General features: G+C 37.9%; 1 protein-coding gene across 2 annotated transcripts in view; it reads right to left on the reverse strand.

The window, feature by feature from the left end:
- The window catches only part of LOC149846876 (TATA-binding related factor (TRF) of subunit 20 of Mediator complex), a 39,985-nt gene that overhangs the window by 5,605 nt on the left and 15,877 nt on the right, over positions 1-18,503 (reverse strand). Inside the window, exons 2-4 of one of the 2 annotated variants that reach the window (XM_089998186.1) lie at positions 11,800-11,942; positions 11,536-11,714; positions 5,208-5,297 (exon numbers count right to left, since the gene is read on the reverse strand). In XM_089998186.1, the coding sequence (XP_089854312.1) occupies positions 5,208-5,297; positions 11,536-11,714; positions 11,800-11,942 (412 nt within the window). The remainder of the gene's footprint in view (positions 1-5,207; positions 5,298-11,535; positions 11,715-11,799; positions 11,943-18,503) is intronic. The other variant, XM_089998187.1, reaches the window with a different exon arrangement.

Consider the following 18,503-nt stretch of genomic DNA (forward strand, 5'->3'; position numbering starts at 1 on the left):
AAGGAGTTTATTACATAAACTAGATGAAACAGTCCAAGATTAGTTTTATTATGTGACAATCATAGCACCATCAATATCTCCTTGAATCATATTCATCACCTATGTCACATGGGTGCGGGTGCGGGTGCGGGTGCGGGTGCGGGTGCGGGTGCGGGTGCGGGTGCGGGTGCGGGTGCGGGTGCAGGGATTCAGCACTTCCAAAAAACCCGGGTGCAGGGGTGCGGCAGGGGCAAAAATGTAAAATATATATATGGGGGGTCCGGGGGTTCCCCCCGGCGCGGGTCCCATGGGCAACAAAAGCACAAGCGTTCCTAGAAGAATGGTTGTTGACCGAGTCATCGATGAACCAAGTCCTCGGCGTCGATGATTTAGCAAGACAGCGCGCAATGGTTTGGTCATGGATCGACCAACTTGGGAATGTGAGTGTCACAAGTTCCTGCCCATATGAGGATGGTGTTTGTGGGACTCGCATGGGGAGTTGAAGTGGCCAACTCTGGTGCTCAAAATCCAAGCCCTGTTAAAAAGGCAAATACCCACCCCGCGTAACCTTGGTGACTTCTGAGCGGGTCAGCAGTCGCCCCGCCTTGAATACGCACTATGTAGGTTTGACTAACTTGTTTCAAATGATCGACTAACTTATTAAAAGCAAGTCAGACTCAGGAGTCGCCCAAAAGAACCAGTTATAGACTATAGTCGAGTCGAGTGAGTCTGCCAGGATAAAACAAAGAGCTATTTTGAGTGTGGTTGGAGAGTGATGAACTGAAATGAAAGGCTCGAAGAGCGTGACAGCCTGGCACTCTATGGCTTTTTCGTTTCAAAAAGCTGGAAGCGTCGTCCAAAAGCAAAAGCAAAAACAAAAAGGAGGGACTTCCCATACATACAACCAGTGACTAGTTGTCGCGTTACGCCTGTTAGTCTCCCAAGCGTCGAACAAAAAACGTTTCTTTGAAAATGAAAGGTCACATCGACCACGTCACGTAAGTCCAAAGACATATGAGGACGATGGAATGATCATTATCCTGGGCTTGGGCCTGGGCAAAAATTTTTTTAAATTCCGCAGCCCATTTCATAGGGCAAAATTTAAAAAAAAAAACAAAAAAATGGACCAAAATGACCCTGGGTGCGGTCAACGCACCCAGGGTTAGGTTGACCGCACCCGGTGCTGCACCCGTGTCGAGTCGCGTCGACACGGTTGCGACACCCTGCTAGCCGAATCCCTGTGACATAGTTCATCATGGAAAGACCAAGCAAATAGAGATTGATCAACACTTTATCAGAAGCAAAATTGAAGATAGGGAACTTGAAGCAAGATTCATTAGCTTAAGAAAATCAAATAGCAAATCTCTTCACAAAAGGCTTGACAAAGCAAAGGTTTTGGTACTTGAAATCCCCATGGTGATTACCATGTACAACTTGAGGGAGGTTATTAAGAGATAATGACAATTGTACCTAGATATTGGATCCAAATCCAATATCCAGATCCAGCATTTAAGAATTGATGTCGCTTGTCCTATTTATGTATCTCTCTTATTTGTGTAGGTTTCCTATGTGTAAGGTTTCCTACTTATGCAGGTTCCTATTTTTACAAAATTTCCTTTTTTAGTATGTCTCGCTTGTCTAGAGAGTTGTATTTGGGAAGGTCTGTATTTCATATTCTATAAATAAAGGAGCATATCACACAATTTCCCTATTGGGAATCGTAGGATCAGTGAAACAGCAGGCCCAAGATATACTGTCTCCCCTTCTTCTTCGTAGCTGTTCTAGACACACACAGGTACCAGATTTATTAAGAATTACTATCATTAATCATGGAGCCTGAAATTCATCAAGCCCCTCAACAGTAATTGAATTCTTAATTAACCAGCTATATCATGAATACAAAAAGAGAGACTCCATAAAAAAGGTATAGAGGTTCAATGGCCTACGTAAACTACAAATAATAGGGGATTCTTGCACTGCCAACATCAATCTCCTAGAGAGTCTTTTACAACAACACATCAGGAGTATTTGGACTCCTTATTCCTTGTTAATCGCATACTTGAATATCTCGTTAATCAAGACCACCAAAACAGTAGACATGCAAGGTATAACTCAATCAACAAAATCAAAATCAACTAAATGAAATGCATTCTGTTCCTCAGTAGGCTTCAGGCAAGCCAATTTTCAAAGTAATTGACAGTCTAGATGTCACACAATTTCAGGAAGCATATGCAAGTTACCAAAATATACCCCATGCAATTATACATGAACAAAAGCATGCCTACGGCTCAATTCAACATACAAAACAGAAAGAGTATATACTTGCCCTTCATGTTCTCCCTAGCATGCCATTCACGAGGATTTACAAAAGTAAACTTTTTCATAAAAAGATATAATCTCAGAAGTCATGCATTTGCAATTCATGGGGAAAAGAAGTGCATCATCATTCAAATGCACAGGTCAAAAACCTAGACTTCATTCTTCCTCCACTACAATCTAGATGACGTGGTACTTGAGAATTCTTAACCCCATCAAATTTGGACCTCCATCAATTTCCACCACTATGGTTCCAGGGGTGGTTGGGGCATCCAATGATATAGCCAATATGGTTTGTTTGCTAATGAGTTTTTCACTTCAGCTAGATACCCACCACATTAAAATCATCATAACTGTTTTCAGATGAATAAAATTCTGATCTCATCTAATGCTCAAACTAAATTTCAAGCACCTACACCTCCCATCCTTCAGCCAGATGTATAATACAGGCAATGTTGATGAATATAAGAACCACAATAAGAAGATTTCTGAATTCAAAAAGAAGTTCCATAGGATGTGATCAGCTAGAATTGTCAGTTTTTACTTCATGAAAAGGTCCCATGAAATACCTCCAACATACAGATGCGGAAATCAGGTTTGCATTTGAAGTTTGAACCCTTTGTGATCTGACAAAACACCTCATCATAACATATCTAGATTGAGAGCATTGTACTCGAAGTGATAATCTTAAATGTGAATTTTGGATTTTCACAACATTATAGTCCTTACAATTTGTTAGGTTGTATATCCAGGGATTTTTTTGAAATTTATTATGTATTTTAATCTATTCTTTGTTAAGAATCTATATAATTTCTTAAATGAAAGCTCTAACTTCAATAACGATTAATGACTGTATAAGATACTCAGCATGTGGGCGATCCTCCAGTGCTGCAGAGGAAGAATCATCAACACACTAATCAACTTAATATGTCTTGCCGGAACAGTATATGCTTGGAAAAGAGTAACAAATGGCTAATTATATGGAAATGGTGGTTATCTATGGTGTTTTTTTCTACTTGGCTGGAAAGAAATTGGCTGCTCTAAGCGGACACAACTTCCTTATCAATGCAACAAACTTGGGAAGCAAAACAGCTTATGGCTGTGGGCTTATGAACTGCTTTTAATTCCTATTCAAGATAGGCTCAGCTGGAAGACTGTCACCCTTACCAGCATTTCCTTGGGTGACGGCTAATCATCCACATACCCCTTCTCACCTCACTCCCTTTCTCTGGCGCAACATCATAGAATAATAAAGGAACATTTATAGAATGACAAGTAAAAACCTGTGGGAGCACATCTTTTGGATGGATACTCCCAAACTGTGTATTTTGGGATGAAGGCGTAGTTGTTGTTGTTGTTGTTGTTGTTGTTGTTGTTGTTGTTGTTGTTGTAGAGAGAGTAAACCAGAGACAACCTGAATTCCTTGGACCCAAAATAAAACAGACCTAGTAGAAAACCTAGTTCAAACATGCTAAATACACCTCTACAACACTGCATAACAGATAGAATACAAAGGATACATATTGCTCTGAGGCAGCATGAATTGGATGGATCAAAAGAAGGTGCATGCAAGCCATGGTGGACTGGAGGACACCAAAAAGGTGCAGGAACTATGATACTTCATTGATTAGTTCACCAAGGGTTTCTTGAGGTAGGCAATAGCAATAACCAATTACCAATCTACTCAAGAAAATCTTTGCCAGTTAATTGCCAAAAATCACAAATACACTATGACACAACCCCCTTTCTAGACATGAGTTTGAAATGTGTAACAAAACAATGCAGATCAAGGCAAAAGTTCAATCATAACAACAACAACAAAATACCAACAAATAAGAAATTGAGAATCACAATAATACAGATATTGATATAAATACATATAAAATGCACAGTTGGCAAACTTGTGATTCGTATCCAGATTGCCTGTCCCTTGGCCCACAAGTCAGCAGGTTGACTCAGTAACTCAGATGGGTTAGGACTATGCATATTTCGTGTTACTATACAAATAAGGTATGGAAAAAATCAAACTACAAGTGGCGTAATCACTAAATTTAGCACATGAAATTGATGATTAATGTATGATTTAAAAATGGGAAAATATATGGTGGTTTTGTACCATGATACCTTATGGTGGTACAGACCCTTGTTTGTACGGATCTACCCACCAAATGATAAGTCTAACCATATAAATGTGTTTATCATGGTTTATTTACTATGCTAGAAGGCTTTATCATGTTTAATACACCAGAAGATTCATTTTTGGTATGGTGAAAAATCAACAGCTCAAATTCATGAAAATAAGGGAGGTTTAGAAGTGGAATAAAATAAGAGTCAACTTTAACACATGAAAATAGCAAATAGGGCATACTAAATGCCATCCAAAGGTTAGATTTTGCTTTTGGAGATAGAAATATGTAAATCAAGTGTGTTATGGTGGTACAGTACCACCATAGAAGCACCCTTTATGAGCATTATACATTTTGATTCTTTATAACAAGTGTCTTTTTATGAGCAATATGCATTAAAACCACAAAATGCATGACAAAAAACACATAAGAGGCAAGTGGATCAGTGGCCCTGAATCAGTGACCCATTTGGCATCTGATCCAGGTTGACTCGGGCGATTCCCGAGTTGGTTTGCTTTGCTGGGTTTGCCAACTATGATAATAGGAACCATAAGCACCATCAACAAAGTTTTGAAAAGGAGGAAACTGAGAATCACACATAAAACCAAAGATTTTTCATGTAAATGAAGAATGTAAAAAAGAAAAGCAAAATCAAGATTAGAGATAAAAGCAGAAAATATATCTGAAAAATATACAAAGATGAAAGGAGTAAAGATGGGATTCCTATGGGCATGTAAAAGAATATCATCAATTGACATGAAATGAAAAAGCTTATTTGAAATGTACCTCCATAACAATCCCCCTTAAGTTTTCAGAATGAGAAAGAACAACTTTGCCCACCCTTACTTGGAAGTCACCAATTTGGTATTGAACTCCCTAAGGAAAAAAGAAAACAATGCATTATAAAATATAGCATGTAGCCACAGGAAGCATACAAATAAACGATGCAATGAAAAATAAGAAAACAATCAAGCACACAAGATACCGCCTACATTCATGAAGCAAGTACATGAGAGTACAAGGCTCTTGACAACAAGAAGAAATACACTAATATGCAGTGAATACCGATTACCTCGATCTGATAAGTCGGTGCCATTAGCCCGACAAACTGAGACCCTTCCAATGATACCTGTGACTGCACCTCCTTTTTTCTACCTTGTTGTAAGCCCCAACAAAATGTTTTTCACACAAGAACCTTAATCACAATGCACACACCCAACCCAATATTCCAAAACCTCTCTCTTTTTTTATTTTGTTTTTTTACCTCTCATAAGACATCCCATGTTGGAACCAGAGTTACCAGTCGAGGAAGCGGGAGCGGGAAGCGGGAGCAAGAAGCGAGGCACTTTCAAAAATTTAGGAAGCGGGGGACCACTTAGAAGAAAATTATGAACCGTCTCGGAAGCGACCTAGGAAGTGAATCGGAAGCGAACCGGAAGCGAGGGGGAAGCGAAAAAAATGAAAAAAATGAGGAAGCAAGGGGGAAGTGTGCTTCCCATAAAAGGGAAGCGGGTTTCCCAAAAAAGGGGGACGCTTCCCCTCACGCTTCGGAAGTGCGATGTTCGTGCTTCCCCTTTTACCTAGGTGCTTCCGGTAACTCTGGTTGGAACCACCCTCTCATATGAGTTCCCAATTACCATCCACAAAAGTGGGTTCACAAACTACCCTCATGAGAAGTTTCCAAAAAAAAGAGAGAAACTCCCTAATATGTTGGGGTTTCCTTAGAGCGAAAGGAAAAAGGACTCCTGGGTCTCATGTAACAAGTCAAAGTCCCACACCCAACAATCTTCACTTTGGGTTTGGCTTGCCATCAACCATGTCAAAATTCCCTATCACCTTTAATGCCCCCTCTCCCAGGGGCCCATGCTTCTAACTTAAAATATTAACAAAGTCCAAGCAATGTCTGAACTTATCACCGATAAGTGGCTTGGTAATCATATTAGTTGTATTATCCTTCTTGTAAACCTTCACCAAGTCTAATTCTCCATCTTCTATCATATTTTGAATGTTATGATACTACACATCAATATGCTTCGACATGAGATGACTTACTGGATTATATGCCAAAGAAACATGGTTTAGATTAGCATCAAACTTGAAATGTTGTCAACTACGCACATGAACATAAGTAGGACATCCAAAGGCTTTTAAAATAGAAAAATCAATTGGTTTATTTGTTCATATCTCCTCTAGAATCTTGCAATCAATTCCTTTAAATGGTGACATGTTGACAATAAAGCAAGCCATGTTAACTGCCTTTGCCCAGAAGCTTTTCTCCAATCCTGCATTTAACCTCATACTGTGAGCCCTTTCCATAAGAATCTTGTTCATTATCTCTATCAAACCATTTTGTTGAGGCGTATCGGGTGTGGCAAAGTGACGAATGATTCACTTATTTCTATAGAACTCCATAAACTTATTAAACTTGTACTCCCCTCAATTATCTGACCTCGAGTATTTTATCTTTTTTCCTGTTTATGTTTCTACATCGGCCTTCAATTGCTTGAATTTCAACAATCCTTTTGCTTTGCTCTTCATGAAGTAAACCTAAACTTTTCTTAAGTAGTCTTTTACAAAGGTAATGAAATATTCAACCCCACCGTTAGATTTAATTGGTGCAGGCCCCCATAAATTTGCATGCACATAGCCTAAGATGTTAGGACTAGTATGCTTTGCAGTCTTGAAAGTCATCCTGCATTGCTTTCCTAATACACTATTTGCAAAAATTTAGTTTACATGACGTAACATCATTCAACAAGTTTCTTTTATGATGTTTCATTATACCTTTTTTACTCATATGCCCTAGTTGCACATGCCAAAGAGTGGTTTGACCCATGGTTGCCAGTTGAGGAAGCGGGAGCGGGAAGCGAGGCACTTTCAAAATTTTAGGAAGCGGGGAAGCGTGGGACCACTTAGGACCGATTCGGGAAGTGTCTCGGAAGCGACCTCGGAAGCGTCTCGGAAGCGAGGGGGAAGCGAAAAAAATAAAAATAAAAATAAAAAATACAAAAAAATTGAAAAAAACAAGGGAAGCATGGGGGAAGCGAGGAGGAAGCGTGGGGGAAGCGTGATGGGAAGCGCGCTTCCCATTAAAGGGAAGCGCGTCCCCCATTAAAGGGAAACGTGTCCCCCATTAAAGGGAAACGCGCTTCCCATAAAAGGGAAACGTGCTTCCCCCACGCTTCGGAAGCGCAACGTTTCGCGCTTCCGAAGCGCGCTTCCCCTTTTAGCTAGGCGCTTCCGGTAACCCTGGTTTGACCTACAGTAGCCTCTTCATTATGGTCACAACTGCTCCACCTAAAACGATTTTCCCTATCAACTAGCTTGTCATAATTGTCAAAGCTCCTTTAATCACCTTAGAGACTCTACTTGTTGATGTAAACTTGTAACCACTTACATCTTAAGCACCCAAAGAGATTAAACTTTTCTTAAGTTCGGGCATATAGCTCACATCAATTAAGGTTTTTATCACCCTACAACACATCTTGATTTTCATTGTTCATATTTTTGTGATCTTACATACAACATCAATACCCATAAGAACAAAATCGCCATCATAATCCTGATAAGTATCTAACTAATCTCTATGTGTGCACATATAATACAAGCTTTTAGAATCCAAAATCTAGTGAGATGAAAATGGATTCATACTTGCAAAAACTAAAAGAACACTTACACCATCACCTCCATTTATGTTGACTGACACACTTGCTTGTTCGGTGCTATTGCCCTTCTCTTTTCGACGTCCTCATTGTGATTTTTGCAGTCGCTCCTTAAGTGTCCCTGCAATAATAGCAAGTAGGAGTGCTTTTTTTCCTCTCAACTTCTATTGATTCCTATTTCTAGGACCATGTGACTTTGACCTACCTCTTTCTTGACCTGAAATCACTTCTTTTTAAAAGCCTTAGCCTTTTTCCTTAAGGGTTGGTTGGTGTCGAGCTTTTTCCTTATCTCATTCGATAAAAGACTCAGAGTAACTTGATCCAACTCAAGGGTCTCCTTCCCAAATAAAAGAGTAGTTACCAGATGATCATATGATAGAAGAAGAGAGGCCAAAAGTAACAAAGATGGATCTTCTTAATCTTTATTTCAAAACTCAACAACTGAGTCAAGAACCTATTAAAGATATTTAAGTGATCCTACAAATTTGAGTCTTCAACCATCTAAAGATTATATATTTGCTTTTTCAAATAAAGTTTGTTAATCAACGATTTAGTCATATATAAGCTTTCTAATTTCAACTATAACACTGAAGCGGAGTCTATATTCATGATATTATAGAGGACATCATTTGCAAGATTAAGCCAAAAATACTAAATGCACTTTCACATATGTCGTGTCAATCATCATCAGACATATCTTTGGGTTTCTTATCTTTTCCATAAAAGGCTTTAACCAACCATTGTTGAGTCAAGAGATCTTTCACTCAATGTTGTCATAACCCAAAGTTCATCTTCCCATTAAATTTTTTTCAATCTTGTACTTCCGCTTGATCCTTTCATTGCCATCACAAACAAGCCCTAAAATTGGGTCTCACTCTAATACTAGATTGTAGGCACGGAAAGCATATAAACACACAGCGCAATAAAAGATAAGAAAGCAACCAAGTACACAAGACACTGAATTTGCGTGGTTTGGTGAAACCGCCTACGTCCACAGGGAGAGCACGAGTAAAATTATATTTTGCGGCAAGTATGTGAGATTACAAGTCTCTTGACAACAAGAAATACACTAATATGCAGCAAATATTGATTACCTTGATTCGACAAGTCGGTACCGTCAACTTGGCAAATCGACACACTTTGAGTGATACCTATGACTGCACCTCCTGCTTTCTTCTCGTTACAATCCCTAACAAGATGTTTTTCACACAAGAACCCTAATCATCATGCACACATCCAACCCAATACGTCAAAACCTCTCTTTTTTTCTTTTTGGTTTTACCTATGTCACATGGACATTTGTAAAAGGTCGACGCAATGCAGGTTCGGGTGCAGGTGCAGGTGCGGCTATCATAAAATCAGCGCACCGGGTGCAGTCAAACAATCTGGGTGCGGTCAACCGTACCTAGGGTTATAAGTGTCTAGAAATGGACTCAGTCAACTATGACCTAGTCAATTTCGGTCCGAACAAAAAAAATAAAACGGGCTTTAAGGGGTGGGTTAGGGCACATTTGCGTAAAACACTCCCCCTCTTCTCGACCCTTCCTCCACACCTCCTCCTCCTACTACGTACGGCAATCGACAACGCAATGATGGTTCTCTGCCGGCAATAGGTAACCTACGTCCTTCCACTGCCTCCTCCTCTCTTTCTTCTTCTTCCTTCTCCTCCTCCAACTCTCTCTCTCTCTCTCCTTCCTTCCCCTCCTCCCCTCATTACCAAAGGGTCGAACCCATGGTTGGGTTCGGCTCCTAGGTTAAGTTTTGTTGGGTTTAGCATAACCTAATCCCAGGACTGAGTTTAGCTTTGTTGAACCCAGGCCTGCTAGGTTAGGCTCCTGGGTTCAGCAGAACCAAACCCAGGGTTGTTGGGCTCAGCAGAGTTGAACCCAATCTTTTTTTTAAAAGGCAAGATGGGGTTAGGCAAACCTCTACCAGTTATGAAACTATACCATTGGGTTTTGAACCTGCAACGTCCCAACACAAGGTGACGTGCACCTGATGCTCCTACCAGACAAGTGGAGCCCCACGTTATTAACAAATATTGATCCAAATTTGGATCGAAACACAAAAAAGGTCCAATAGATAATACAAATTAATCTTATCCAAATGCATATTTGGATCTTATTTTATGATCTATATTGAGAATAAAGTGGTGGATTAGAGGCCAGACAAGAGCCGATCAATTATTTCTATTGAACCCAGGCCTAGGTTCGACAAAACCTAGGTTCAGAAGAACCGAACCCAGGCTTGCTCGGTTTGGATCTACTTCATAAGAATTGAAACCCTGACTTGGGTTCAAAAGAACCGAACCCAAGCATGTTGGGTTCGGATCTGCTAAACCTAAGTTTGGGTTCGGCAAAACCTGAACCTGGATATGGGTTCAGCAGTATCAAAACCCGGACCTGGGTTCAGCAGAACCTGAACCTAGTGTGGGTTTAGCAAGAACTGAATCCAAGTTTGGTTTAGGTTCTATAATTCTATTCTAAATTTAGCTAGTTATTTTTATCAATTTTATTTTAATAAAATGTTTTTTTTTGTTTTAAGGACAAAAATGGCAGACAAAGGGAAAGAACTCACAAACCAAGAAAAAGGAATTGTGTCATCTTCATCTATACATGCAAGTTTGACTGCTAGTGGTAGTGTTGGTTTTCGTACTTCAGTTGTATCATGTGTTGATGGGCCACTATGGGCACATGTGGAGAGACATGGAAAAGCTAGAGGTGGTGGTGGAAATATCATATTTTGGTGCAATCTTTGTGAAGTAAGTTTTGTAGGGTCTTACACAAGAGTTAAGGCTCATTTGTTGAAGATATCAAGATATGATATTTTTGGATATAAAAAAGTTGATGAGCAATGCAGAGATAATACAAAAAAATACAAGATGAATATGAAAAGAATAAGACCATGACTGAATCTTGTGAAATCAATGAACACCTTTCAAGCCATCAAGAAGATGCTCAAGAAAAAAAAATTATTGTAGGAGGTAGAGGATTATGAACAATACAAGCATTATTCAATACACATATAATTATTTTTATTTCATTAGTAATAGCTTAAAACTGTTATAGTATATATATATATATATATATCCTCCCCACACCCAAGTTTTTTTAAAGGGTCGCATCTCCGCACCCACGCCTATGTGACATAGGTTTTTACCTTTCATAAGACATCACATGTTGGAACCAAACTCATATGTTTCCAATTACCACCTACTAAAATGGCTTCCCAAACTATCCTCACATGGGTAGTTCCCAAAACAAAGTGTTGCAGTTACCTTGGAGCCAAAGGAAAAAGGACTCCAAGTGGACCCCATGTGGAAGTCAAAGCCACACACAACAACATAGCATGCAATGACAACTATCTTGAATGAAACATAAAAGGAAACTCATCATCTCATAGAACAACTTGGCATTCCGTAAAAGGAATACAAGGTTCAAATTTGACCTTACCTCAAAAAAGAGGGACATACGGGATTTATAGGATTGTAACTTCTCCATTATAGTTAAGATAGTAGAATCTGCTTCCACCACAATTCGAGCACTACGAAGAATGAAGTAGTGTTTATTAGGTTGTTCATGAAGTGAGATTCCAAGGAAATCACGTGCATATTCAGCAGGGGCATTTTGGTCTGCAGGTACAAGAGAAACAAATTAAAAACATAATTCCTGAAATACATTAAAAAGTCATAAACTTATAGAGTACAGAATAGGAACCTCGCAACATGGCTTTGTAAAGAGTGATCGAGGCTTTCCATCTCCCTCCTTTGACCCCATTCATGCTCTCAATACATTGAGAGACTTCCATGAGAATTTGGCTGTTGACAGTAGTGCCACTATTTGGTTGCCAATGTAAAATCCTAAGAGCAATAGGCAATAATACAAAATACATTTATCCAACAAATACACCTTTTTGGAAGCCAAAATGCTAAGAAGTTCTCACTTTTACAAACTATAAACTGAGATCAATTATTTTACATACCATACAAAATATAACAGTTCACTAAAATGGAAATTATTCACAAAATACATATGACTATGCAAGGTAACCATCAGTAAGAAACACCATCCATATAAAGTGGTCAGAAGGCCTGAAAATGTCCCATTGCTAAAAGTGCAACCAATATTCCACTCTCATAGGCACCATCAATGACATAAAGTGGACAATATGGCTTAACATAAAAGCAATACAAAAGGAGTAATAAATTGTCATTTCTCTGAGAACACTTCTCTTCCAATGCCAGTATAATCTTTGATAAACAAATTGAGGAGAGGGTGGTCAGGAACATGGTTGCCAGTTGAGGAAGCGGGAGCGGGAATCGATACGGGAAGCGGGAGCGGGAAGCGAGGCACTTTCAAAATTTTAGGAAGCGGGGAAGCGTGGGACCACTTAGGACCGATTCGGGAAGTGTCTCGGAAGCGACCTAGGAAGCGTCTCGGAAGCGACCTAGGAAGCGTCTCGGAAGCGAGGGGGAAGCGAAAAAAATAAAAATAAAAAATAAAAAATACAAAAAAATTGAAAAAAACAGGGGAAGCGAGGGGGAAGCGAGGGGGAAGTGTGGGGGAAGCGTGATGGGAAGCGTGCTTCCCATTAAAGGGAAGCGCGTCCCCCATTAAAGGGAAACGCGTCCCCCATTAAAGGGAAGCACGCTTCCCAAAAAAGGGGGACGCTTCCCCCACGCTTCGGAAGCGCAACGTTTCGCGCTTCCGAAGCGCGCTTTCCCTTTTAGCTAGGCGCTTCCGGTAACCCTGGTCAGGAATAAGCAAAGGCTTTCAAGATCCGTTTGGTCTTGGAAACATCGAGTATCACAGAATTTTTCAAAACTACGGAAGACAAGAATGCAAACTTTCCACAGAAAAGTAGAAAGTTCGTAATCCTGTTTCATATTTTGTGGCAGCAGAAGATAAAAGATGATATAATCCAATAAATGAAAAAATATCATGAAATAAATAGCAATCACACTCCAGCTGCTGTTCTAAGACACAGAAAAAAACTCAGGCTTATTGTGAATTGGTCATAAAAGTTTGACTTATAAGGTTAATATTGCCATTGGAATGAAAGACTAATCAGTATGTCAAAAAGACATGGTTATGATTTATGTTTAGGTGAAACAATACAACACCAAATATGACACGTCATAATACATGTTGGACATGGTCAATGTGCTTCTTTTACCTATCATTTGTCATTTTTCATTATTTTGTTTTTGTTGTTCTTATCCACATAGCATCTGACCTGTTCTATCATGAGAAACCTAGGCACATTAAATCATTTCATAATGGAAAAGGTTGAAGCTAGACTGTTACAGATTGCCCGTGCTTACAGATCTTCAGCTTGCTTATATTCTTCCTAAGGTGGCTTATAGATCATGTCTCCAGGAGATTACACGCATGTTGGGGATGATTGACATCTTCTCCCAAACATGAGGGGAGGGGGAGGGGGTGTTAAAGAGAGCATTTCTGTCCTATTTGTTATTACTTAGGTAGACAAGGGCATTGTTAATTTTTTCCCCATTTCCCATCCAAATTAAGATAGCTGTCTTTTTGTGTTATCCACAGGATATTTTAGTCCAAGAAAGTTAATTTCATAAATGTTACATTAGTCTGCGGGTGAAAAAAAGAGGGTATGATAACAGCCTTAATTCACCTGTTCTTCTCTGCTCTTCTCTCATCTCTCAGTCATTCATCTTCACCCCTCTTTCTACATAATTTCTACTTCTAAAATCTCAGAAATTTAGCCAAGAGGATGAAATACTCTGTATCATAAGATATATCTCCCCTTCAGTAAATGGAAACAGTTTTCCAGTGAGTGTTTTCAATTTTTCCTGCACTTTGAATATATATTGTTTTCAAAAGTAGGGTCTATGCTTCAACTAGGGCACTGTTGTCTATAGATGAGAAAAAGAAAAGACGGGGGGGGGGGGGGGAGAGAAGAAGAAAATCTGCCCCCATTGTGACCTTGAACCTTGACATTTAGTGCCATAACTGCTTGCTGATGCCTTACTTTTCATCTTATTGTTTGACTAAATTTTTGTGTCATTATGAACATATGAACCTAGCTTTTGTAGTGTTTTAACTAATGATGCTTTATTTTTCATCTTATTGTTTGACTACAATTTCCGTTCATGTCATTATGAACATATGGACACTAGCTTTTGTACCATTATTTCATTGAATTCTAAACATTTTCCAAGTCCTTATCACGATTCATATATTTTAATGTCTGTGGATTGGATACGCAATTCCATTATTTTTATAACTAGTCCTGCTTAGTATTTCAAATGTTTATTTTTTTCTTTTGCATTTTTTTTCTTTTCTCTAAAATATATTATTTTTAATTTTTCAAATTTGTTTGTTATTCAACTTTTCTTAAATTACATGATCTTACAAATCTTAAGACCCTTGTAATTCATGATATCTTACAATGTTTACAATATTTAGCTCATGAACATGAATCTTGACAGTCAAATAATTGTGATGATAAGCAATTCAAGTTCACCAAGATGACATGGCACATTAGGACATGTAGCAAGGACCTGGTTCTAAAACATGCATAAGAAAAATAACAGTGCAGCTCTTTATACTAGTGGCTGACAACTTCATAAATTACATAACATAAAATTTTCTTCAGCCAATTCTTGTCTCTAAATCATTCTGGAAAAAATTGTCCTCTCTTTTGAAAAGATAGGGCAAGAGAGATTACAAAAAAATGAAAAAAGGTAGAAGATATAGGAGAACTAGCAAAAAACTACAAGAAAAAAGTTGCATAAATAGTAATCTTCAAGAAGAAGGAAGATGATGATGAATGAAATATCTACAAAGACATACGTGAAATATTAGAAGGCAGGGCTTGAAGGAAAAAACAATGGATATATCATTGATGTAGTATTGAGATATTTACCAAAATATTAAAACAAAATGTCTAACAAAATACATGACTGAATTTGCTTGTTATATTGTACATAATATATAATGAGATGACAACCTCGCTGAGACAATTGTGATCTGTGATAGTGTCATACACATTTTTTGACATTGATTGTTCCTCATATATATATATATATATATATATATATATATATATATATATATATATATATATATATATATATATATATATATATATATATATATAAAATCACATGTATTGACTTCATTAGTAAAATTATAAACCGCAAGGCCCAATGTTGTTAATAAAATATAGGATCATTTGTCGACGAGAATCTCTTTATTTTTAGAAATAAGTTTGAAATAAATATGACACTAGCTAGGTGATGCATTTTAATCTTTTGGTTTCCTTTATTCCTCCTTTTCTTCAAGTCAATTATCACACTTCCTTTGTTCAACAAACTTCAGCTTGAGTTTGGAGTATACCACCACAGAGGGTTTATCAGTCAATAATGCAGATTTATAATTTATCTATAAGGAAAAACATTAAGTTAATTAATGTAACAACTAAACTTAATCACCAGAAAGTCTGCACCCAATCATATGTAAAACTACAAACTTCAATTGTTCGACAACTCTGCTACCCCACACAACAAGGTATAAGAACCACCGAAGGACAACACTTATCAATATGTGACATTCCACTTAGAGAAATAAAAATGTAATCAAAATAAGAAGAAGAAACAGAAAAATAATCAACTAATGTAGCTTCTCCCTAGAAACACTAATTTGATCAACTCCAGACAGCCAAAATATAGAAGAAATCAATTCGTGAAACCTGAGAAACATTAATAACAACCCTCCCCCCCTTCCTCAACCAAAGAAAAAAAAAGAAATATAAGCTTAAGCACAAATTATATATATAGCATTATAATGTTTACCCGCCATAAAAAGTTATATTTAGAGCTCAAATAGTCGCAACACATCTAAAGAAATAGCAAGAAAACCTCAACCAACAGCCATCAACCTAACGAATATTAAATTTAAAGCTTGCCTATTTAGTACCCAATATAAAAGAAATTCAAGATTCTAGAATCTCAGTCATTATGATCCCTCCGACTGATTACGAACAGAATTTTTTTTTTTTGGGAGAAGATTATGAACAAAAAAAGGTTCTATAAGAACAAACAATTTTTAAGATTGAACTCACAGAATCCATTTAAACACGTAATGGAGAGAGTGCTTAGACCTTGTAAAGACTAGTGCATAATTCCTATACTGCAAAAAAAGAGAAGGGGGTTTCACCACAAGGGTTGTGTTTTAGCGTATCATTTCATAGGCATCTTCACTAGACTTTCTTCGAGCAAAGGGGAACTGAATCGCATGAGCGTCAGGGAGAAGACGGGATGCACCTCCTTGCATGCCGACAATCCACCTGGTTGGCCGAGTTGTGAGAGAGCTAACACTGAGGTCGTTCATTTCACCCCTGAAAAGCGAGAAACATATCCTATCTTTCCTATGAAAAAAGGTATCTTTCCCAATGGGCGGTGAGGCAAACGCCCCGTGAGAAAGGATATATGGGGTCCACCACATTTCAGGCAAAAACAGCCAGTTTTGTGTGAAAGTAGTGTCAGATGGCCTTCCCAAAGGTGGAGTCCTATTTGCACGATTGGTGTTTCATAAACGGAGTCAGAAACTTGGTTTAAACCAAGGTTGTCAAACTAAGAAGCGGAAGTGTAAAACGATACGGGAAGCGGAAGCAAGAAGCGATACATTTTAAAATGTATAGGAAGCGAGAAGCGAGGCATAAAAAAATGAAATATAAGAATTGAATGATAATCAAAATGAAACACAAATAAAAACTAAAATAAAAGTGATTAATATTAAATTTCATGATTTTTTTGTGTAAGAATTAATTTTTTGACAAATATAAAAATGATGACTACCAATTTAGAGAAAGCACATGGAAGTTAGTGAGAGTGAGAGAAAACACATAAAAAACATGAAAAGTTGAGTAAGAGAACATATAAGATGAATAGATGAAGCGTGTGGAAACCATAGGAGAAGCATGGGGGAATTGAGGTTCTCATCAAGTTTCGAAAGCGAGGAGTATCGTGATTCCAAAGCGAGTTTTCGGGAAGCGGGCTTCCCACCTATCTAAGAAGCTTCTGACAACTCTCGTTTAAACAAAAAATAAGTAATACAGTTCCTTTAATTGTTGAAGGCCTTCTTAGCTATGAAGACTATAACTAGGAGGCTAATTTGAACAATGACAATCATCCTTAGCTCTTTGATCTTAAAAACTCTCTTTAAGGTCATTATAGAACTTGTGGAAGTGACTAATTATGTTACTCGTTGCATGATTCGCCTTAAGTTAGAGAAGTTCACCTTTAGTCTTGGCCGTCATCTTCTTTCTTTCTCATCAAATTATGTTATGGTACATAGATTAAGATACTCTCGCATGAATTCAAGACATGACAACTTTGTGTTAGGTGTCATAGGTTTCTTTGTTGGTTGATTAAATACTCCATTGCTTTCCTCGGTAGGCCAAATACAATGTAACGGATCTAACAGCTTTCTGTGAGTTCAAGTTATACATTGGCATTAGACGCAAATTAAAGGATTAAGGGTATGTTTGTTGCATCTCATGTCATTTGGAATCACGTGAGATGGAATTAAATGTGATTTGAAGTCATGATTTCAAATCACATATTCCACCATGTGATTTGGAATCATGAGTCACTTCAAATGTGATTTCAAATAACATTAAGTTTCTTATTTGCATGAGATTCCAAATCACATGTTTAGTTATCCGTGCAAATGAAAATCCTTCTCTCATTTGCGTGAGATCTCAAATCACATGTTTGGTTAGTTGTGCAAATGAGATTCCTTCTCTCATTTGCATGAGATTCCAAATCACATTTGAATGCAACCAAACATACCCTAAAAGTAATTTATACTCGTTTACTTCATGTAAGTTTTATGGAAACTGAAATCACTTTCTCTCCCTTTTCCATCATAGATGAAGCAGATATCTAGGCATAAAGGTGGAATTATCTAAAAGTGTCATGCTAGCACAAATGGGCTGCAGTTTTTTCTACCACCTTTCTCTTTCACATGAAAAGTCCTTCATACCTCTTTCTATATAAAAGAACTTTCATTTAAAGGACATGCTCGCAGGATTTTTTACGAAGACATGCAAATTCTCATGAAAAGGTGCTCCTTTCCATGGGAATGAAACAACTGTTAAAATGTAAACTATAATACATATATATTATTTAATATTATTATTTTTTCTTTTTATTATTTTTTTTATTTTCCTTTATTTTCTTTTTTAGCATCTAGTTCAATAGAAACTAGATATTTGATCCAGTCAAGTTCCTGTTGGAACTTGACTGTGCAAATAGTTGTTGGACTGTAGTCCAACAGCTATAATAAGAGTCGTTGGACTAGAGTCCAACGTCTCTTTTGGAGAGCTCAAAATGAGATCTCCTCTCTCTTCCACTTTTTTGTATATATAGGGGTGAACCCCT

Source organism: Nuphar pumila, chromosome 2, assembly GCF_984573655.1.
Source record: "Nuphar pumila chromosome 2, dmNupPumi1.hap1.1, whole genome shotgun sequence".
In the NCBI taxonomy this organism is placed as follows: Eukaryota; Viridiplantae; Streptophyta; class Magnoliopsida; order Nymphaeales; family Nymphaeaceae; genus Nuphar; species Nuphar pumila.